Consider the following 23,442-nt stretch of genomic DNA (forward strand, 5'->3'; position numbering starts at 1 on the left):
ACTGTAGGTCAGTTTATTAATTTCTAGAATTTTATATAAATAGAATCAGAGCGAATACTCTTTTTGTCTTCTTTCTCCCAGCAAAATTATTTTGATTTATCCCTCTTATTGTCTAGTCAAAGCTATGATTTTTCCAGTAGTCACGTATGGATGTGAGAGTTGGATCATAAGGAAGGCTGAGCGCCAAAGAATTGATGCTTTTGAACTGTGGTGTTGGAAAAGACTCTTGAGAGAGAGTCCCTTGGACTGCAAGGAGATCAAACTAGTCAATTATAAAGAAAATCAACCCTGAATATTCACTGGGAAGACTAATGCTGAAGCTGAAGCTTCATTATTTTGGCTACCTGATGCGAAGAATTGACTCATTGGAAAAGACCCTGATCGCTGGGAAAGATGGACAGCAAGAGAAGAAGGGGGTGACTGAAGATGAGATGGTTGGATGGCATCACAGACTCAACGGACATGAGTTTGAGCAAACTCTGGGAGATAGTGAAGGACAGGGTAGCCTGGCGTGCTGCAGTCCATGGGATCGCAAAGAGTTGGATGCAACTGAGTGACTGAACAACAAATGCCTCTTGTTGCATTTTTTTGATAATTCATTCCTTTTTAAATTGAGATATAATTTATATTTAGTGCGTATAATACAATTCAGTCACTTAACATGAATTTTCACCTGGTTTTGCACCCATCACCACAGTCAATTTTTTGAGGGTGATGGGGTCTTCATTGCAGCATGAGGGCTTCTCTTGTGGTGCATGGGCTTGGTTGCCCTGCAGCATGTTGGAGTTTAATTCCTGAACCATGGATAGAACCCACATCCCCTGCATTGGAAGATGGATTCTTAACCACTGGACCACCACAGTCAGTTTTCATCACCCTCCAAAGAAACCCCATATCTGTTAGTAATCACTCCCCTCCAACCATCTTCCTTCAACCCTTCAGCCCTAGGCAATACCAGTTTACCTCGTGTCTTTGGATTTGCCTACTCTGGACATTCATGTAAATGGAATCATACAAAATGTGACCTATTGCTTCTGACTTCCTTCGCTTAGTGCAGTGTTTTTAATGCCCAGCCATGTTAAGCATGTAGCAGAACTTCATTCCTTTTTTTATGGCCAAGTGATTTATATGGATATACCACGCTTTGTTTATCCATTCATCAGTTGATGGACATTGCCACTGTTTAGCTGTCAAGAATTATGCTCCTAAGAATATTAGCCAAGTAAATAAATATTAAAATAATAATAATAAATAAAGTGATTCCCCAAGATAAAATGGCTCATCACTGTAAAAATGCTTATTAAAATCAGAGTCCTCCTTGAAAGTACATAGTCATTAGAACTTTTATAATCTAGTGTAAAGAGGGAGAAATAAGATATAGGACAAAACCCATTCAGTATAGTGTATACTGGTACAGGAGAGACAGAGAAAATTGGTCCTGATGTGTGTGGAAGTATTAGTTGCTCAGTTGTGTCCGGCTCAGAGACCCCATGAACTGTAGCCTCTCTGTCTGTGGGATTTCTCAGCAAGAATACTGGAGTGAATTGCCATCACCTGCTCCAGGGGATCTTCCCGACCCAGGGATCGAACCTGTGTTTCCTGCGTTATAGGCAGATTCTTTACTGTCTGAGCCATCGGGGAAGCTATGTATGGAAGGAAACAGACGAAAATTCATATGAAAATGATCTCACTCTTTTTGACATTTAAAAATATTCTTGTATTGATTTTTGGCGGCTCCAGCACTCTTTCCTACTACTTGACTGCACTGGATTGATCTGATCAATATCTTATGTGTCAAGCTATTTAGGAGTGGGCAGATCTAATTAAAATTAGTGCACCATCATTGAAATAAGTGGCTTATTTTGGAACTCATGATAATCAGGTCTTTAATAAGCCCACCATTGACTGTGTTTTTTTAACCATTATTTTCTGCTTTATTTTATTTTAAATGTAAATATATTCTAAGAATAGAGGGCGCTAACAATTGTCAGAAATTAGGTAAAAATTAGTTGTGACATTTGAGTTTCACACTTCCTCTCTGTTCAGTGTTTTGAATGTCTTGTCTATTATGTTGCAGGGTCGTCTGCTATTAAACTAATATTGACTCTATGTAATTTGTATGACTCACTGCCACCTTTTTATTCTTCCTAAGCAGATGGCTTTGTGTTTCAGGTTTCAGCACTCTAACAAGTTCATTTTAATGATTAAAACGATAGTGTGAATTTATATCAGTGTCTATAAGTGGTGACAGTGATAATGATTTATATTCCATCTATTAAGCCTGAATATTAATAATCTTCTGTTATTTCCTTAGAACTCCTCAATGGAATGAATTGCAGCCACCATTTAATGCAAACCACCCTCTGCTCCTCGCTGCAGATGCAGTACAGTATTATCAGTTCCTGCTTGCTGGCTGTGAGTAGTTCTTGATTTTTTCCTTCCATACACTATTTTGAGCTTTCATCTTAAAATGCTGACTTTTAATGCAACCATGCATATTACCAGTGGTACATAGGCCAGAGGCCATAAACAATCTGATGGAGGCAAGGAAGATATTTTAATACAATACATCATAAGCTTTAGCACACATTAATTATGCCTCTGGATGTTCATGTTCCCTGGTCATGACATATACCCTTACTTTTATATAAATTGATAGAGACTATCTGGTGGGTATTCCCCAAAAGTTTTTTTTTAAATAAGGATTCTAGGATATAATAAAGTTTCATAAAATTGGAATCTATTTCTGACATAAAAAGAAGTTACACACTTTTTGCTGTGGAAATTATATTAGCATGCTTTTTGCTTTGTAGGATTTTTTTGCAACATTGAAGTAGTGATTGTAGCTCCATAAGGATTTTGTTTACTTTTGATCTGGGTTCTGTCTTTACTTAAGGAGAAAAAAGTATGCATTGAACTAGAAATAGCCTTCTTTGTAGGTGAGACTGGAAAAGATAATTGAATATTTATTATTCAGCTTACAGTCATAGAATTAAAAATTCTTTACAGTTATAGTACAATTCTGTAGAATTCACTGAATCCTTAATTTAACTAGATGGCTCTGAGTACTGTATGCTTTTAGGAAATTTTCTGTAAATCAACACTGACATGTTTTTAATGGAGTTTTATTCTATCAGACTTATTTTCTTGCCTGGTTGTATTATACAGTATGAAGTAAAAAATTTGTAAAACAATTTTATGTTTATAATGTGTGATATGTTATACTGGAAACAGAGAAAGTGTACTGACTTTTGCACTAAAGTTATGAAGCTCCATAACTGTAACAAGTAATTGGCGGTTTCATTTCTATTATACGATTGAATTCACTGATTCTTCCAGCATGTATTTATTGAATGACGTCTCTGTGTCAGGAACTCATGGTTTAAATGAGAGTAGTATGTTCCTTCTGTCCTCAGTGAATTCAGTATCTAATTCAGGAGACAGATGTTTTATCAAAACGTAGAAGAAAGTGAGACAGGTCATCAGTGAAGGGTTATACATGTAATTGTGAAGGCAGTGGCTTAAGTTGCTAAATTGTTTACAGAGGGATGCTGCTGCTGCTAAGTCGCTTCAGTCGTGTCCAATTCTGTGCGACCCCATAGACGGGAGCCCACCAGGCTCCGCCATCCATGGGATTCTGGTTTTCTGGTTTAAGAAGCAGAGTATATAAAAGTTCTTAGGTTCTAGGTTATCTCAGCATATATTTAACTCTATCATATGACTTGGAAAAAACATATATTGATGTATAATGTCAGTGTTTATAAGAACATTTTCCCATACCTCTCTACAGAGGTAAAAATAGTTAATTGTTGAATTAAGTATAGTTGACTATTTCAGCACTAATACCGGTTTTCTTTGTTTAGTTATTTTAAAATATACTTTGTATGTATTTACTTTTGGCTGCCCTGGGTCTGGATTGCTGCAGGCGGGCTTCCCCTGGCTGAGATGAGCAGGGGCTACTCTCTCACAGCCATGTGCAGGTTTCTCGTTGCACTGGCTTCTCTTGTTGCAGAGAACGGGCTCTAGGGCATGCTAGTGCCCTAGGAGTTGTTTCACATGGGCTTAGTTGCCCTGTGGCATATGGGCTCTTCCCAGACCAGGGATTGAACTCATGTTCCCTGCATTGGCAGGCAGATTCTTTACCACTGGACCACCAGGAAAGTCCTCTTTAGTTATTTTGACAGGTCTGTTATAGTAGACAAATAGTAGCAAGTTCCAAATGTGTAGAAAAAGATACAGGCAAAATTAAAAAAAAAAAATGCAGCTATCTCTATTCCTTGACTTATTTGTTCCAGTGAGTTAAGCTAACTTTATTTTAACAGCTCTAAACACCTTTGTCCAATTCTTAGAACTACAAAACCCCCCAGGTGCACGACTGAAGAACCACCATTGTAGCCCAAGCTGTCAGTCGTTTTCAAACATTGCAACAACACCATCAGAATTTTACATTAGAAAGAATACACTGGCAGTGTTGTAAGAAGAGGTTCAGGAGTAGGGAAGAGGTGTGGCAGCTACGTGATACTGGAGCAGGATGGGAGGGCATCAGTTAAGGCTTTTACAGAGAAGACAGAATAAACCTGTGAGATGTTGCGCAGTTGGACTAGGACAAAATTAGGCAATTTGAAGTAGTCACTGATGATTGTTTGATTTCTAAATAAAGAACATAATATAATGCATGTCATGTTAGATGTTTTGAATTCCAGATGGACTAGCATAGGAATAAGGATGAAAAGGCCAAGTTTCTAGTTCCAGACCACCTCTCATTAACTTGCTAAGTATAAAGTATCAATAATAATACTTGCTCTATAAACATGTTACTGTGGTCAGTGCAGTGATGCTAAGCATCATTCTGAACCTTTATTTCTTATTTCAGAAATAAATAAGAAATATTTTCAATTAATAGACTTCAAGGACTTAACAATGGAATACCTATTCTGAATCTGTGATCTTGACCTTGCTGCCAGATCTGTTGTCTAAGTGACAGACTTAATATGCGTGTCCTATATCTAGGTTACATAATTGTTACCTTCCCTCTTATCTAGTGAAATGTTACTATAGATATAACTTAATTTGTAAAACACCTCAGAGATAGGTAAGTCTGTAATAATTATTATATCACTTCTGTACATTGACAGCAGAGACACAGATTTAGCCTGAATTTTGAAGTCACGTTTTCTTACATAAAGAAAGACCATTGGACATCCCTGGTGGTCCAGGGGTTAAGAATCTGCCTTGCAATTCAGGGAACATAGGTTTGATTCCTGGTTGGGGAAGTAAGATCCCACATGCCGCGGAGCAACTAAGCCCACAGTACCACAACTACTGAGCCTACACTTCACAGCCGTAGTCTGTGTGCCGCAATGAAAGATCTAGAATGACACAGTGAAGATCCCACCTGCCACAGTGCAGTCAAATAAATTTTTTTTTTTTTAAATAAAAAGGCTGTTTGATTTAGAGTCCTGGACAAACTAGTATATTTCATGACTGAAGAAATTAAACATTCAAGACATGGACATCTGCATCAGAGGAGTAAAAGCTGAAATATAATTGGTTAAAGCAATGCTAGAGCCGATTTAGAGAGAATACCTTTACCTGCCCATCTGTTGAGCCCATCTTTATGCAGGTTAGAACCTCCTGAAGAAGACTTTCTTATTACCTTCTTGCCTTCTCTCCATTTCCCTTACTGAAACCATTTGAAAAGATGATATTGAACCTGGCGGCAGGAAGTTTTTGTTTTACTTGACCATGTTGAAAATCTGCAGACTATTGATAATATAGTACTGAAAGTATCTTCAAATATAATCATTTGGAGTAAAACTGTAATGCAAACTTCTCTAGTGTCACCAGCATTTTCATTGGTTGTGTCTGAATCTGTGGATCAAGTGAAGTAGACTTGTACAAACTCCGGAAGTTGTAATAATACTGGACAAAGAATGATGTAAATGGAAATGCAAAAGACACTTTGTCGCAGGGAGAAGAGACTAGGAGAGCAGGATGTTTGGCAAGGAATCCCCACCTCCCCTTCCAGCCCTGTAATCATAACAAGTACACTGCTAGTTGATAAACAGAAGTTCTGCATATGTGGCCTAAGGGTCACTGATGGGCAGGGAAAGGGAAGTGTGCCTGAACTTTAAAGACTTCTTACCTAAATATAGTCAAGTAAGTGAAAACTCCAAATTTTGTATTCTTAACTCTAGTCATATTTACTACCCATACTAATTGAATGGAATTCAATTTTGAGCAATTTTGGTGTATAAATTGACTCATATGAACCTGCCCCTTACAAGGTCACTTTGGAGGTGGAATTTACTTCTTTGTTATTAGGGTGAGCCATAAGAAATTGCTGTTTAGAATAAGCCAAAAAAGTCCTATGGTTTGAGTAGATTGATTAGTTTATGTGTGTAAAGAATATATGCAGATGGTAGTCTCATCTTGCTGTCTAGCTCAGTGAGGGTAAAAGTTAAGAATCTAATATTAAAAAAAAAAGTTCTGCTTGGGTCATAAGAAATCTTAGGAATTGTTTATAAAAGATTACAGTAGTGATGATTAGTGATTTTTGTGGTAACAGTATTTTTTTTTTCCTTCAGAACAAATACATAACTATAGTTACTTTTTCTAAAATAGGCATTTTATTTCAGTGTATTCCTTTGCCAAAAACAAAAACGAGACTAGCAGATATCAACCAGCTTTGAATGTGATCCCAAAGTAGATAATACTTTTTCTTTAGTCTGTTTCCGAGCTTCCCAAATTGTAAATTAAAAACAGGGCTTACGGAGTTAAACTGGGGAAGTTTTATTTGGGCAAAAAATAATGTTTCCTCCTTTTCTTTCAGGTGATTTGGCAGCAGCAGTGTTTTTAAGTTGCTGACATTAACTAGCTTTGTTGGGGATAGGCCAGGCTTTGAACTTCTAAGATAATCCATGGGTATGTGAGAAGTTCCTCCCCAAGTTTACTGAGTTTTCTTTGTTAAATGGTAACAAAGGATCATGCAAGGGAAGTATAGCTTTGATACACAGTGAAGATGGTTAAGGCCTGTATATGGGGTTTTTGTTAATTATTTAACTATCTTTCAAATATAATTGACTGTTAACATAAAAATAGTGTGAATGTACTGTGGTCTTTAAAACACATGTGTGTGTGTGACAACAGTAGTATAAAACCCAGGAGAGGGGGAAATGGAACTATACTATTGTAAGGTTTTTATTGTAATGGAACTATACTATTGTAAGGTTTTTATTGTAGTGGAACTATACTATTGTAAGGTTTTTATTGTATGTGTGACTTCAACATTATTTGGAGGCAAACTGTGTTGTTAAAGATGTATGATGAAATAAAAAGCAAACCTAAGTGCTGAAAAAGGAAGTAAAATGTTAAGAATAAGCAAGTTGATGTAACCCTAAGCATCATCAGTACTCATGTTAGTTATAAATGGCCTAAATACCGGACAAGTCAGAGATTGTCAAGTTGGGTCAAAAAATAAAACCCAGTTATATGCTGCTTAGGAGAAACCCACTTTTTTTAATCAATATTTTTTTGTTGATATATAGTTGATTTTTATTGACATGTATTTGCTGCAGGTCATGGGGTTGCAGAGTCAGATATGACTTAGCAACTGAAGAACTGCAACAGCTGTTGCTTTATAATGTGTTAATTTCTGTTTTACAGCAGAGGGATTTGGTTATATTGATACATATATATACACTCCTTTTTAAAATATTCTTTTTCATTATGATTTATCATCAGATACTCAGTACAGTTCTCAAGAGTTCTCGGTGCTCTTGAGTAAGACCTTGGTGTTTACGCATTTATATATAAAAGCTTATATCCGCTAACTCCATTCTGCCTCAGTCCCCACTCCCTTGGCAACCACTAGTCTGGGAAAACCCACTTTAAACTCTCACTTGCTGCATTACTATCAGACAAAGTGGAGCACTCCACCAACAACAGTAGTGTGTGCATTCTTTTCCCGTGCACAAGGAGCATTGACAAATACAGACCGTCTTCCGGGCCATAGAACAAGTCTCAATAAATTTCAAAGCTTTCAAGTTATACAAAGTATGTATATTCTGCGACCACGATGGAATTAAATTAGAAATGATTAACAGATCTCTGGAAAAATCTACAAATATATGGAAAGTAAACAGTACACTTCTACATGATACATGGTTCATAGGAGAAATCAAAGGGGAAATTAGGATATTTTTAGCTGAATGAAAATAAAAAGAGAACACACCCCTATCTGAGACTACTATTCAGGGAGAAAAGAATAGTAGGTTGAAGTATAAATACATGCCACAAGTTGGATGATTCTCAAGGGCATCCTGTAGAGAGACAGAGTATGAGGGAGGGTTGAATATGACCGTAAAGAATTCAGTAGATCTTTGATGGAACAGTTCTATATCTTGATTGAAGCAGAGATTATACAGATAAACGTGTGTGATAAAACGGAATAGAATTACATTTAAACACCCCCCTCACACTCTCACCACAAAATGAGTGTATGTAAAATTGTATGTGTAAAACTAGTGAAATCTGAATAAGGCCGCTGGGTTGTACCAGTGGTACTTTCCTGGTTTTGAAACTAGGTGAAGTGTGTGCAAACCTTCGTTGTACTATTTCAGCAACTTGATAGGAATCTATAGTTATTTAAAAATAAAACCTGTGGAGAAAAAAGGAAAAGTTTGTGGGATGGCACTAAAGTGGTACTCAGGGTGAAACTGATCGGACTAAATGCACATGTTATAAAACGAAATCAGTGGCGTCCGCTTTCATATTCGGAAACTAGCAAAAGTAGAGCGAATTATAGCACAAGAAAGGAAATAGTAAAGATCAGAGTGGAAAAGTAATTAAATCATAAAATTGTGGCATGGTGTTCTTCTCCTTGGAGATTCTTTGATTTGTGGGATTTTAATTTTCATCAGATTTGAAAAGTTTAATGCAGTTATATCTTCACATTTTTTTCTCTCATTCCTCTTTGCTCTTTTTCTGACTGCAGTTATATGTATGTTCACCCCTTGATATTTGCTCAGTTAAAAAATTCTCTTTCAGGGAGAGGGTGGGATGATTTGGGACAATGGCATTGAAACATGTATAATATCATATATGAAACGAGTCGCCAGTCCAGGTTCAATGCACGATACTGGATGCTTGGGGCTGGTGCACTGGGACGACGCAGAGGGATGGTATGGGGAGGGAGGAGGGAGGAGGGTTCAGGATGGGGAACACATGTATACCTGTGGCGGATTCATTTTGATATATGGCAAAAACCAGTACAATATTGTAAAGTTAAAAAATAAAAGGTTTAATAGTAAAAAAAAAAATTCTCTTTCCCTCACTCTGTTTGATTTTGTATAGTTTGTGTTTCTGTGTATTTATATATATATATTATCATCTCTTCTGCTCTGTCTAGTGTGCTGTTTTATTCAACACATTTGTCATTTCAGATACCATATTTTTCATCCAGTGCCATCTGGATGTTCTTTTATAGCTTTCATTTCTTTCTTCGTCATGTACATGTTTGAACATATAGAACATTTATTTTGTAATAGTTGCTGTAGAATCCTTGTGTGCTCACTCTTTTCACCCTGGTATTGCTGGGGAGTTTTTCTATTGACTGATTTTTTTCTTCTTGGTGTGCCTTCCTGCTTCTTTGTGTACCTAATGATTTTTGATAGGATGCTGGGCAGTTGTAGTTTCACATTACTGAGTAGTGGATTATTCTCTATTCCTAAGAGATACTCAAGCTGTTTTTGGTGGTGTTCAGTCAGTAAGTTGTGTCTGACTCTTTGCAGCCCCATGGACTGCAGCACACCAGGCCTCTCTGTCCCTCACCATCTCCTGGAGTTTGCCCAAGTTCATGTCCATTGAATTGGTGATGCCATCCAACCATCTCATCCTCAGCCGCCCTCTTCTCCTTTTGCCTTCTCAAGTTCCTTGGAATAAATTTTGTTCTTTCTTTGTTTGTTTTTAAGCTTTGTTATGGATGGTTCAAAAAATAGCCTTTTGCTTAGGGCTGATTAAAGAAGGAAGAAGTTAATTCTTAGTGGGGATGGAGAGAAGTGGCTGAATTTTGGAGAAATTGAACAAGTTGTATCTGTAGGATTTGGGACTATATGAGGTTACTGAAGAAAAGTAGAGAGAAATGGATGACGGGCTTGAACAAAAGGTTCTATCATTCACTGAAACATTAAGAGAAATATATTGCCCTGAATAGGAGAAAGAACTGCTGATTACGGTGTTGCCTCTGTTTTGGTGTATGTAGTATATCTGTTGTTGTTCAGTCACTCAGTGACGTCTGACTCTTTGAGACCCCATGGACTGCAGCATGCCAGGCTTCCCTGTCCTTCACTATCTCTGAGAGCTTGCTCAAACTCACATCCATTGAGTTAGTGATGACATCCAACTATCTCGTCCTCTTCTCCTGCCTTCAGTCTTTCCCAGCATCAAGGTCTTTTCCAGTGAGTTGGCTCTTTGTATCAGCTGGCCAAAGTATTGGAGCTTCAGCCCTAGCATCAGTCCTTCCAATGAATATTCAGGACTGATTTCCTTTAGGATTGACTGGTTTGATCTCCTTGCAGTCCAAGGGACTCTCAAGAGTCTTCTCCAACACCACAGTTTAAAAGCATCAATTCTTTGGCACTCAGACTTCTTTATGGTCCAACTCTCACATCCATACATAACTACTGGAAAAACCATAGCTTTGACTATAAGGACCTTTGTTGGCAAAGTAATGTAGGGTGGTGGTAATATTCAGTAGGTTCTTGGAGATAACTCAGAAACTCCCTCTATGTATACTCCATATGTGTATTTATAGATGAGCTCCTTTCTGAGATTTTTTGGATTATAATCAGTCACTGATGTAAACTTTCTCTGAAATAATTTTATCCTAGAGAGAATTTAGAGGGAAGAGATGAGGTTTCATTATGGTATAGACAGCATAAAATTTAAAAACTCAATGTAAATCACTCAAAAAATCCACCTGAATGTTACTTTTGAATAGCTGGACTGTCTATTGACATATTGACTTTTAAAAAATGTTGTTTTACTGATCACTTGGACTTCACTAGCACTTTTGTTTAAGTCTTTATGTATGATGAAGTAGATAATACCTAAAGCTAGTGTTGACATTTGTCTTTTACCTAGAACTGTGAAGGGCTTGAAGGACTTTGCTGGTGGCTCAGATGGTAAAGAATCTGCCTGCAGTGCAGGAGTGCCAGGTTTGATCCCGGGGTTGGAAAGATCCCCTGAAGAAAGGAATGGCAGCCCACTTCAATATTATTGCCTGGAGAATGCCATGGAGAGAGGAGCCTGGTGGGCTGCAGTCGATGGGGTTGTAAAGAGTCGGACATGACTGAGCAACTTTAGAACTATGAAAAACGCAAGTAGGCAGCATGTTTAAGGTTAGATTCTAGAGATCTTGATTCTGACCTAAATTTTGTCCTGCTGGCCTACCAGCTACAACTGTGAGAGTAAAAATAGGAAATGTTTTTCCTTGTAATAAAATCACACTTTTAGGTTTAGAGTGAAGACATGTTTAGAGTATTTTACTATCTCGTTTTATTGGTTTTACAATACAATGGTGATCTATTTTGAAGATACTGGTAAAAAAAAGGATGAAAAAAGTACTGGTCTCCTCTACCATGGTCATCATCAGTGCCCTGGAAAAGCAATTAAATGTGCAGTAATTTTCAGAGCCGCTCTCTTCAGAGTGCCACGTTAGATTTAACCTAACATCCTGGATTGCATCGCTGTTGTGGTATGTACCAAGTATGGTAGAGGTACTCAACAATATTTCCTTGCATTGTCCATAATAAATATTTGCCCAAGAGTTGGTAGGGTGGAAGGGGAAAGAAAGAAATGTTTTTCTCCTGTAGAGGAAACTTGTAATGTAGGGCTTATTTATAGAGTATTTATAGTCCATTGTTGGGTCATTGGGTGTGTCATACTACTCTATCTAGGTCTGAATATCTGCAGTACTTAAAACACCACTTCATATTTATATTCGGTGGATTCTCTTATTTATACTTAATTTTATCAACTGACATATGTCCTTCCTTAGAGAAGTGATTTTAGTGAAATGGTGTTTTTCTCCAAGAGACATATTATCTGTTTGAGAAATACTGACCCTGAATTTAGCCATATATATGCTGTATAACTTGAGGGACATTATGAAATTCAATACATTTTCTTCCTCAATGAAAATATATAGTTTATCAAAAAGTTCAGTTTACTTTCTTTCCCTTTGTGTTCATGGGATACATGCTTTTTATTGATACCTGTATCTTTACATAGATCTTCCTACCTGTGGAATACTTGGTTGGGTTTCTTTGTCATTGTTTATTTATTGTTGAGAAGTTTCAGCATCAAAAGTCCTTTCTATTACAACATAATGACCTAGACTTCATTTTTAATTAAGTCTTATTATTTCTGTCATTTGCTTTAGTGTTCATCATATGAGAGGGAAAAAGTTCTTATGTCACACCACCATCCTGTTATAACTGTTTTTTAAAATTGAAATGAAACAAAAGAAAAGTTATTACAGAGGGTTGTTTTGTTCTTTTAGATGTCTTTTTTCATTTTACAAAATTATGAGTGTTATTACAACTTACTGTTCCTTTAAGTTGTTTTATGACTTGCTTTTTTTCCCCAGGTACAGTTGAGTATATTTGTTTCCATTTATGCTGTTAATATTCATTGCCATTGAATTGGCAGATTTGGCTGGGGTAGAACATTGCTTCTGATAGATTAAAGAAAAGTAATCTGTTGATCATAAAGCCTCTAGTCCTGGAGTACCACTGCTTCTGATGTCATTTACTCTGTCCCACCAGAGTTCAGTGTCTCAGATGGTAAAGAATCTGCCTGCAATGCAGGAAACCCAGGTTCAATCCCTGGGTTGGGAAGATCTCCTGGAGAAGGGAATGGCTACCCACTGCAGTATTCTTGCCAGGAGCATTCCATGGACAGAGGAGCCTGGCAGGCTACAGTCCATGCAGTTGCCAAGAGTTGGACATGACTGAGCGACTAACACTTTCACTTTACCAGAGTTTAAGGTTCTTCTGTTCAGATACTGATACCTCTGAATGTGCGTTTTGTTAATTGGGTAGTGGGGATGCAAGATGGAGGGTGTGGGGGGATCTGTTTGCCCTTCTCTCCAAAAATAAGGGGCCAAAAGAGAATGGTCTGTATCTGCTCACCTCAGTAATGTAGTGGGTTGATATTGGTGGGAGCTTGTAGTTTGAGGCGCCATCACTTCCATCAGGAAGGTTAATTGCTAACAAATGACTAAATGGGAATTTAGGGGGAATGCTACAGCAGTCTGCTGCGTTAGTGGTGATGGGAGTTCTGGCGCCATTTCAGGGTCACTATTTGTATCTGTCTATCAGGGTTAGGATACAGTTGTTTCTCCCAGTTTCAGCCTTCTCTATAGAATTTCTGTCAATTGTTTGACTCCATTAAGTGTGCCGAGGAAATAAAAGCCTGAATGACCAATCCACCAGGGGCTATGGATAGACCCTTTCATTGTCCATACTCGGAGCACTGCATTAGGTCTCATTATCCATTTATAATAAGCGACCTCTGCCCCCTGGGTCATTGGAAAAGATTCAGTGTGCTTTTCTGACACATAGGGCACCTTTCTCAGCAGACACATCGAACAATGGGCCGTCTGGTAGTCTGGAGGACTAGTGTACACGGCAGGTTTTTAAATACACAGCCTTGTGCTGAACCACTCTGCCAGTGTGCTCGCTCATGGTTCATAAATGGGCTAAGGGGAGCCTAAGGTCTGGAATATGAATGCGATATCCTTTCCTCTTTTCTTTCTTTCTCTTCTGTTTTTTAAAAAGTTTAGTTTTAATTGGATGATAATTGCTTTACATGTTGTGCTGGTTTCTGTCATACAACATGAAATTTTTTTTGCCTTGTTTTTCAGTTTTGTGTTCTAGAAAGGATTTGCCTTCATCTCTGCTAGTGCATTTCCTGATAGAGAAATATGGAAAGATTTGGATACAGTGAATGGATAGATTCATCATTTTTGGAAAGTATTTGCCAAACATGCCCATGGAAGTTATCTGTGATACACTGAAAATCTCTCTTCTGTTCCCTGCTCTGCCCAAACTGGTAGGGATTGAATATCCCACTAAAAAGTTGGAGAAAGAATTTGATCCTTCCTTCACCTGTCTAACCCAGATTCATTCTATCATATAAATTTGGGCCACCTACTTGAAATCTCTGCTTCTCTTTCTCCAGCCCCCAGTACATAGACAGATGTAGGAAAAAGATGGAGATAACATAGTGACTATTGGATGAAATATATATTTATATCTTATCCAATAATGAAGTAAGAAAACTGTCATGTTCAGAGCATCACACTGTGTGTACTGAAGGCGGTCTTCTAAGAATCTTGACCACTGGTTCCTGTGTGGCCTTAGTACAGTGTCTTGTTAAATACTAAGAGGAATCAGTCGTTTACCTGAAGGATATTGGGATAGGAAAAATAAAAGATTGAGAGTCACTTCTTTACCAGTTCATATGAAGAAACATTATAAAAGTATTTTTTAAGTTTAAGATGCATACATTTCATAAATAAAGCCTTGTTCCTCTCTCAGAAGCTTACTTTGCATTTAGTGTCACGTATGTTGGCTTGATCAATGTATGAGACACACAGGCACTCAGAGACACCCAGTTTAGTACAGTGAACTGGCAGCTACACTGTCCAGTCGACCCCGGGTGTCTAGTTGAGCGAAGCAGCTTCCCTATTAAGAGATGAACTGTGCCATGCTTCCTGATGCCTGGACACAGAGGTGTCACCTCTGGAGAGTGACCGTTGGGTTCCAGCACAGATTTTTCACTCCACACCAGCTATGGAAAACCATGTAGATGGCAGAGCTCTCTCCATGCCAAGAATTAATATATTAACCGGATTATAGCACCATTTGACAAATTGCTTACTAAATACATCAAAATTGATTGGACATTCTGTATTTGAATTGACAAATGGCTGCATTAGGAGAAGGAGGGAAATCCATTAATTATAGCCGCTCTCAACCATAGGAAATATAATCATATAAATATAGATTTTGTTAAAACAAAAATCTCTACTTCATGGTGGCATTGCTTATGTGTTTACCTGCACCTCTTTGCTGTTAACAGAAGGCTGCTCTTGGCCACTGCCCTTTAAGTAATAATAAAATAATAATTTCTGCTGCACTCTATGTGCCAGGCTTTTATGACTGCATGGTAACTTTTAGTTCTTAGTCCAGAAGAATAGAAAATACAAGAGAAACTAAGCCTTTCTGCTCAGTTCTCAGCTGTACCTCTGTTTGTCTATCTTGCCCTTTGCATTCTCATATTATTTAAGTCAAAAGCTTTACTTTTGCTTTGATGATGTAAAAACCGTGATCATCACTCAACTTCTTTTTAGAAACAAATTTCTTTCTCACGATCTTTCTTACTGAAGGTAACCAACTGAGTGACCAAGGCACAGGGTGGTGGGTGAATGCCCTTGATTGTCCCTTTCCAGTTTGAATCTGTTCTCCTTATTGTTGTCATATGACAGGAAGCTTTCTGCCATGTGATTCTGTGGAAGTTGGTGGAGAGACGAGAAACACTGAACTGCCTTTATTGCCTTTATGCCGTTAGTTTCTTGCCTTTTCTTCTGTGCTTTCTTTGTATTTTATAACCACATGAAGAGCCTCAGAACTTCCCTTATATGATGTCAAGTTTGGGTCAGAGCTGAGATTATAAGGAATATTTGGGGGTTAGGCATTCTGTTGCCTTCCAAGGATGTTTTCTAGGTGCCAGTGGTCCTTCTATGGTTATGCCATTTATACCTTTAAGTATGAAACCAAACCAATATTTTCTAAAATGAAATCTTCGAATTCCTCAGGTATATTATAGAGAATGTAAAGTGTGGCCCGAAGTACTTTCTTTTCTCTGGACTTCAGTTTACCTACCATTAACATGGACTTCCCTGGTGGCTCAGACGGTAAAGTGTCTGTCTACGATGTGGGAGACCCGGGTTTGATCCCTGGGTTGGGAAGATCCCTTGGAGAAGGAAATGGCAATCCACTCCAGCACTCTTGCCTGGAAAATCCCGTGGACAGAGGAGCCTGGTAGGCTACAGTCCATGGGGTTGCAAAGAGTCGGACACGACTGAGTGACTTCATGTTCACCTTATAAAATTGTTTTTAGATTAAATGAGCGAATTCATCCAAAAAGCTTGACACATTACCTTAGATAGAATAAAAAATAACTATAGATTAGCATTGTGGGTGGCATTTACAGAAATAGTATTTTTGTTCGCCTTTGAGGTCTTTCTTGCCTCTCTGTATTCCAACGGCTTTATGACTGAGATCCTGCCGGGTGGCATAGCTTTACTGTTAACAAACAACAGGAACTTTTCTGGTGGTCCAGTGCTTAAGAATCCACCTGCCATTGCAGGGGACACAGGTTCGATTCCTGGACCTGAAAGATTCCATGTACTGTGGAGCGACTAAGTCCACAAGCCACAACTACTGAGCCTGTGCACCCCAGCGTCTGTGCTCTGCACAAGAGAAGCCACTTTAATGAGAAGTCCATGTGCAGCAATGAAGATTCAGTGCAGCCAAAAGTGAAAATACATAAATCAATTTTAAACAATGACAGTGAAGAGAAAACATTTGTGGTAAATCCTTTCTCTTCTGTTAAGTGGTCATCCTGACAAGTAAGGTTTTAATGTGAGTATTTTCAAGGCTATAAAAAGCAACTTTACTTAGTAATTCTAATTTGTTGAAGCAAATTGAAAATTTCTCTTAGACCTGTTTGTTTCAAGCATCTTCAATCCCTTAGTAAATTATGGGAATTGGGATATTTCTTGGTGTCCACTGCATTCTGAAAGGCTTTCCTCTGGAAGTTCTTTCTGATGGTTAGTTGCCTTAAGACTCTGAAACCCAACTTCTGACATGCCAGAAGGACATTTGATTTTCTGAGATTATCATTGAAATCATTGTTCACTATTCTGGTGAGCCTTTTGTTTTTTACTGTGTATTTTTTTGAAGTTTATAATGAACCTGTCTGTGTTCCTATGGCAGGTGAATTTCTTAGAAAAGGAATGAGGGAGAGGGGAAGAAAGAGGAGGGAGGGAATAAAGGAAGGAAGCAAAAGGATGAAAGAAGGGAAAATGGAAGGATGAACTATACAGTTTGTTACACGGCACAGAAATTAAATGTTCTACAGTAAACTAAAGTCAGTATGGGCGATTCTCACGTATATGATGCAGTGAGAAAACAACATAGTCCTGAATATTTCACACATTTCCTAGTCTTGCCATGAAAGAATCAAGGTGACTCTTTGTCCATCTGCAGGTCAAAAAATATTTGCTGTTTTCTCCATTCATGAAATAGTCTTAAGAGTTTTTTATTATGGGAATGTTCAAACATACACAGAAGTACAGTGCCTAGTATAATGAATCTACATATTACTCAGCTTGAAGAATTAACAACATTCTGCCACTCTTGTTTCTGATGTTATCTTAAAATTTTATTTATTTATGGCTACACTGGGTTTCATTGCTGCTGTGGACTCTCTCTCATTGTAGCGAGCGGGAGCTACTCTAGTTGCGGTGCCCGGGCTTCTCACTGTGGTGGCTTCTCTTGTTGCAGAGCGTGGGTTCTAAAGCGTGAGGGCTTCAGTAACTGTGGCATGTGGGCTCGGTAGTTGTGGTGCATGGGCTTAGTTGCCCCCCAGCATGTGGAATCTAGTTCCCTGACCAGGGATCGAACCCATGTCCCCTACATTGGCAGGTGGATTCTTAATCACTGTGCCACAAATGAAGTACAGAAATCTTTTTTGCTGTTGTTGCTTTTTTAATGTATGGTGGATAAAGTATTATGAGAAAGCCACCCACTGTTGTATCTTTTTACCTATTTAATACTTGCATGTATCTGTATGTATGTGTATATATATATATGTGAAGCTCCAGTACTTTAGCTACTTGATGCAAAGAGCTGACTCATTGGAAAAGCCCCTGATGCTGATAAAAATTGATGGGAAAAGCAGAAGAGGGTGGTGGAGGATGAGATGGACTGACTCCGTGAACGTGAATTTGAGCAAACTCCAGGAGATAGTGAAGGGCAGAGGAGCCTGACCTGCTGGAGTTCATGGGTCACAAAGAGATGGACGTGACTTAGCTACTGAACAGCAGCAGCAATGCCTGCATGTGTCTAATGACAAAGACTTGATGATAAGGGGTAGCTCTTTCTGGTAGTGGTACATTGTGCAGTATAGGAAAGAACAGCCTTCAAAAGTGTTCTCTTGTGTTTGGAAAGGGAGACAACCCTATGGTGCTTGTAGGGTAGTATTTTCTGTTTCATTCTTTCCCCAGTCCTTTTGGTTCTATGGATTTTCTGATTTATTTAGAGGTAAAAATCTTAATCATTTAATTTCTCTATTTTATGGAACACATCAAGGGTCCTTAATGATTGTTTGAAAAGATTTTAAATTATATTCTAAAGTATAAGTTGAAAATGTTGATGTCTTCCACAACTAAAAGCTTTTAACTCTCCATGCCAAGAGAACTTTGCTCTTCTGCTTAGGCATGGGAAAATGTGCACTTAATTCTTCCTGTTGTATAATGGTCTGGTCTTACCAGGAATGTAACTAGATAATAAATAAGGGAAGCATTAACTCTTTGCAAAAAAAAAAAAAAATGATTTTTGCCATTTTCCCATTTCCAAACAACTCCCCCGCACGGCCCCCCCCCCCCCCCCCCCCCCCTGCCCTTTAAAATACTTTAAAAAATTTGTTTGGCTGTGCTGGGTCTTAGTGGCGGCATGCAAACTCTTGTGGAATGTAGGATCTAGTTCCCTGACCAGAGATTGAACCCAGGTCCCCTGCATTGGGAACATGGAATCTTCGCTACCAGACCACCAGGGACGTCCCACAACTACCTCTCCTTTATTTTTGTTTTGTCGGACTTTGTTGTGGAGACTAGACTGAGTAGTTAAACTCTTTGCTCTTCAACTGTACCATTGTAGGTGAGATGGAGAACAATACATTTTCAATACTTGGCCTCTTGCCTACTTGTGTACATTGGTTATTGAATGCAGTTTAATAATCCAAACAGTGATTTTTTTTTTTTTTTTCCAAGACATCAATTCACAATACTTTATAAGCGCTGCCATCTTAGGTCTCTTATAGAGGATATTGTATTTTAGAGTGTTTGAATTGAGAACTGATTATTCCTGAAAGAAATGCGTCTAACGTACAGAGGTAGCTGTGAGAATACAGTTGCTATTATCAAGAGATTACAGCTCATGATTCTGCCCAGAATCAGCACCAACAAGCAGTCATTTCTCTCAGTAAAAACATACACTACCATGTGTATTTGATTGGATTGTTTAGTTGCTAAGTCACATCTGATTGCAATCCCAGGGACTGTAGTCCACCAGCCTCCTCTGTCCATGGGATTTCCCAGGCAAGAATACTGGGGTGGGATACCATTTTCTTCTCCAGGGGATCTTCCTAACCCAGGGATTGAACCCACATCTCCTGCATTGGGGGGCAGATTCTTTATTTACCACTGAGCCACCAGGGAAGCCCGTGTGTACTTGAGTAGTTGCTAAAAGCTGATAAACAAAGATGTGTACAGTGAATATGAGAGAAAGAGTGTATAAAACCACTTCCATTTCCCCTTTTAAGGAAAATGTCACAAAACCTAAGGAAATATGGGGGGAAATGCTATAAACTCACCTTTTCGTTTCATGCATTGGGTTTCCATCATTCACTGAAGTGCTTGTGATTTCTCTGTTTTCTCTTCTTGACTTGTTAGGTTGATTTCACTAACCATATTACTTGTATTGTGCTTATTCCCCAACTTTTATAATTATCAAATTTTAAGTTGGTACGTGAAAGTGAAGTCGCTCAGTCGTATCCGACTCTTTGTGACCCCATGGACTGTAGCCTATCAGGCTTCTCCGTCCATGGGATTTTTCCAGACAAGATTGCTGGAGTGGATTACCATTTCCTTCTCCAGGGGATCTTCCCTACCCAGGGATCGAACCCGCTTTACCATCTGAGCCACCAGGGAAGCCCAAGTTGGTACATAGTATACACAATTTAAATGGTGCCAAGGAATATTTAGGGGAAAATGAGTCATTCCTTCATCCCTTTCTTCCCTGAGGCAACTGTTATGTAAAGGTGAGCTTTGATAAGAATGGTTTTGTTGTTTTTAGGCTTATTTTTCTGAGTAGATTATCTAACCCTTGGCAAGACAAACTTATCTGTAAGCTGCAAGCAAGGTATTATACAGACAGGCTATGTTCCTTTAAAATAGCCAGGGTGGACTTTTCTAGTTATCCTGCTGCTGGTTTAATGTATATATAATGTGGTTGTACTGTGAGTTGAGTTGCCATAATACACATTAAATTGTGTGTATCTTTCCAGGTGACCTTAATTGCAAATGTTGCAGCCTATTCAGTTCTCAGAAGTGTGCCGGGACAGTTTGAACTTTTCAGTGGAGTAGGTGATCTTGCTGATAGCATGAAGCCATTATGTTTTATTCTATCGGTCCATTTTTATGACATTTAGAGTTACATGGATGAGCAAAACTAAACTGTGAACCCTTCCAGACTCCCCCCAGGTACAGCTTGTCCAGATGCAAAACGGCAGTGGACCGTTATGGTCGCAGGAAGAACCAAACGAAAGCGCCTTAGCTTATGTCTTGTGTGGGAATATTATATGATGCTTTGGGGGCAGCGCAAGGGAGAAGAGCAGGTGGGGCAGAGATGACCCTGTGTCAGTTACCCAATGAAATCTGTTATCTCGTAGGCAATGAGGATACGTCAGTTTTCTAATTATATATTGCCTGTGACTGTTCTTCTGGGAATGTGGAATAAAAGGAAAGTGAAACCAGAGACGTACAATGACTGACTGTTAGAAAACTTTAATAATTAATTAGGGAGCATCTGCGGTACCGCAGGGTCAGGGTGCGAGGAAGATCACTGGTCCGTTTAATATATAGCGCGGGTCAAACCTGCTCCCTTTTATATGTGTTGGAGTGCTTCAGCTGTTGTCGCACTGGTACGAGAGATGGCTCATAATGAACAGAGTAGCCAGTAATACATCGTGCTATTGCTAGATTATTCTATGTGTGAAATTCAGCAAATTCCTTTACATATAAGTGGAAACATTTATAAATTAGAAAACTTCTAGGCTTCCATAGAGATAGTTAGGTGTGTTATTTTTGACCTGAAAGCCTTCTCCTTTTTACAAAATTATTTTTTTAAAGTCCAGAGTTTAATTTTTACCAGTTTGATAGTATGAAAGCATAACCTGTAAAATTTTTCAAGTCTCTGATTACTACTATTTTATATGTGTTTGTTGGCTGTTGTATTTCCTCTTCTGTGAATTGCTTGTTCCTTAGGAAATGCCTTAGTCCGTTTTGCTTTTGGATTACTTGTCTTTGAGCCTTTCTTCTTAAAAGGCAAATATTATTTTCTGAGCTAAGAAACTACCTTTCCAAGCAGAATTTCTTCCTCAGATCCTGAGTGCTTTCTGATCAGAAACAGAGTTTGGTAAAGAGCTTTCTCTTATTGTATGGCTGCTCTATAAATGCTGTTTTTAATAAGTACCAAAAATATATTGAAGTTTGTCCTTGGATGAGGGTTTATCACTGTTGGCCTTTGGGTGAACTTTGAGCCTGAGCTGTTTCATTCAAGGCAGCATGATGTCATTTAACTCACAAATTTCTCTGTTGCTAGAAAAAGGAATGTTGTTCCCCTAAATAACCTGAAGGACTGAATAATGCTGGCACAACATTATTCACCTCTCAGGTCTCCACTAAAGACTTCAGCATGGTAAGGGTTTTATTGTTTGCAGAGGATTTGTGGGGATATGTTAAGGAGTAGGGGCAAGCAAAAACTGAGTCTGGTCCTGAATCTGGAGAATACTTTATTCTGCAGCCCACTCAGCTGCCAGTAAGACCCAGCTCACACTCACTTTTCCAAATAAAAACCTTGGGATCCATTTTTGTTTCTTCATATTGAAAGACTCTCTAAGTTTCTTTCTAGTGCTGTTTGTTCAACATATGAACTGATTTTAGGCTTTGCAACAGCAGTTAAAGCTGAAAGTTGCATCTCAGATAAAAAAGTAGATGCCATTTGGGTCAGCCCTGCTCCACACCCCCTTACTTGAGAAGTAGATCTCTCTGATTCCAGTGGCACTGAGCTTCGTTTCAGGAAGTATAGCATTTTTTTACCATCTCCTAAAGTTGGGAGCTTGGAGTTTCACTAGCAGCGGAGCCTGTGCTTGATCAGCAGCTGTGTCCTCTGAAGCTTCGAGAATTTATTACTGGGAGTTCAAGAGATGCAGGAAAGACTAGAACAAGAACATAACAGAATCAGATAGATTGTCCCTTCATTGAGTTTATAAATAAGCACGGCTCATTGTGCAGCAGTATGCTTTGTGTTAGTTTTTAGAAAAACGATGCTTATAACCTGTATGTGGTTAGTCTCTTTTAACTTTCAAATGTATTGTCAACTCTTTTTCCTTTCATTGCTTTTAAGGGTGAATGGTGCTGAGATCAAATAGTTATTCCTTTCATTTCTTTAATAGAATATCTAGATCCTCTGTCCCCTGTTGTAAACTCGGTAGTTAGGGGATCTAATTTTTTCCTGAGTATCCAAACCGTGGCCAATACACTTGAGAAAAGTAATTACCTGTTCTAATATAAAGTGTATTAATATTAATGATAAAAATGTACTTTCTCTCTTTCAACTGGAAGACTAGATTTGTTGCAGATGAACTTAGGTTATTGAGATCTAGCTGTTAGTTTCGGGGTATTCTAAAAAGAATTTGATTTCTTGGAATTGAGGATATACAGTTATTACTTTGGATAAAACAGCCTGAAATTTCAAGAGAGTTCTGCCTTTCTTCAGGACTGGTAATAACTCATTCTTGGAAGCTTGACTCAAACCTATGTATCCTAACCTTTAAGTAGTCCATTAATTAATGTTAAAAATGAGATTTCAGAGTATCATTTTAGATATCTGTTAATACAATGTTTATAACTCTTTTACTATATTTTATGTGGGTAATTTGTAAAAATTCTATGGTCATTGATGCCCTTCCTAACTACTTATGAATTTGAGAATCTATATTATGAATTGACATTTTCTGTTTTCAGACTGAGAATTTTGTTATGGGGCATTCAGCTGTAGGGGTATTTTCAGAGGACCATTCAATGTTTCTGTTCATAATTTTACTTCAGTTGTTCTACTGATTTGGAAATTTTGGGGGGTTTGATTAACGAGACTAACTTGCAAAGGTCAACACTGAAGATTTTTTTTTTTGCTTTGCACATAAACACGTATAAGTATAAATATATTCATAGGAATACACACATATGTACACATACTCATATATCACTGTAAGACATTAAAATACACTTCGTGGGTTTTTTTTAGCTTT

The 23,442-nt window shown here is 38.3% G+C and overlaps 1 protein-coding gene across 9 annotated transcripts in view; it reads left to right on the forward strand.

Annotated features, from left to right (window-relative positions):
* Positions 1-23,442, forward strand: part of BCAS3 (BCAS3 microtubule associated cell migration factor) — a 595,190-nt gene that overhangs the window by 275,540 nt on the left and 296,208 nt on the right. For all 9 annotated transcript variants that reach the window (XM_070390544.1, XM_070390541.1, XM_070390545.1 and 6 more), the window contains one exon: positions 2,315-2,415. In XM_070390544.1, coding sequence (XP_070246645.1) covers positions 2,315-2,415 — 101 coding nt within the window. The remainder of the gene's footprint in view (positions 1-2,314; positions 2,416-23,442) is intronic.

This window comes from Bos mutus, chromosome 19 (assembly GCF_027580195.1).
Source record: "Bos mutus isolate GX-2022 chromosome 19, NWIPB_WYAK_1.1, whole genome shotgun sequence".
In the NCBI taxonomy this organism is placed as follows: Eukaryota; Metazoa; Chordata; class Mammalia; order Artiodactyla; family Bovidae; genus Bos; species Bos mutus.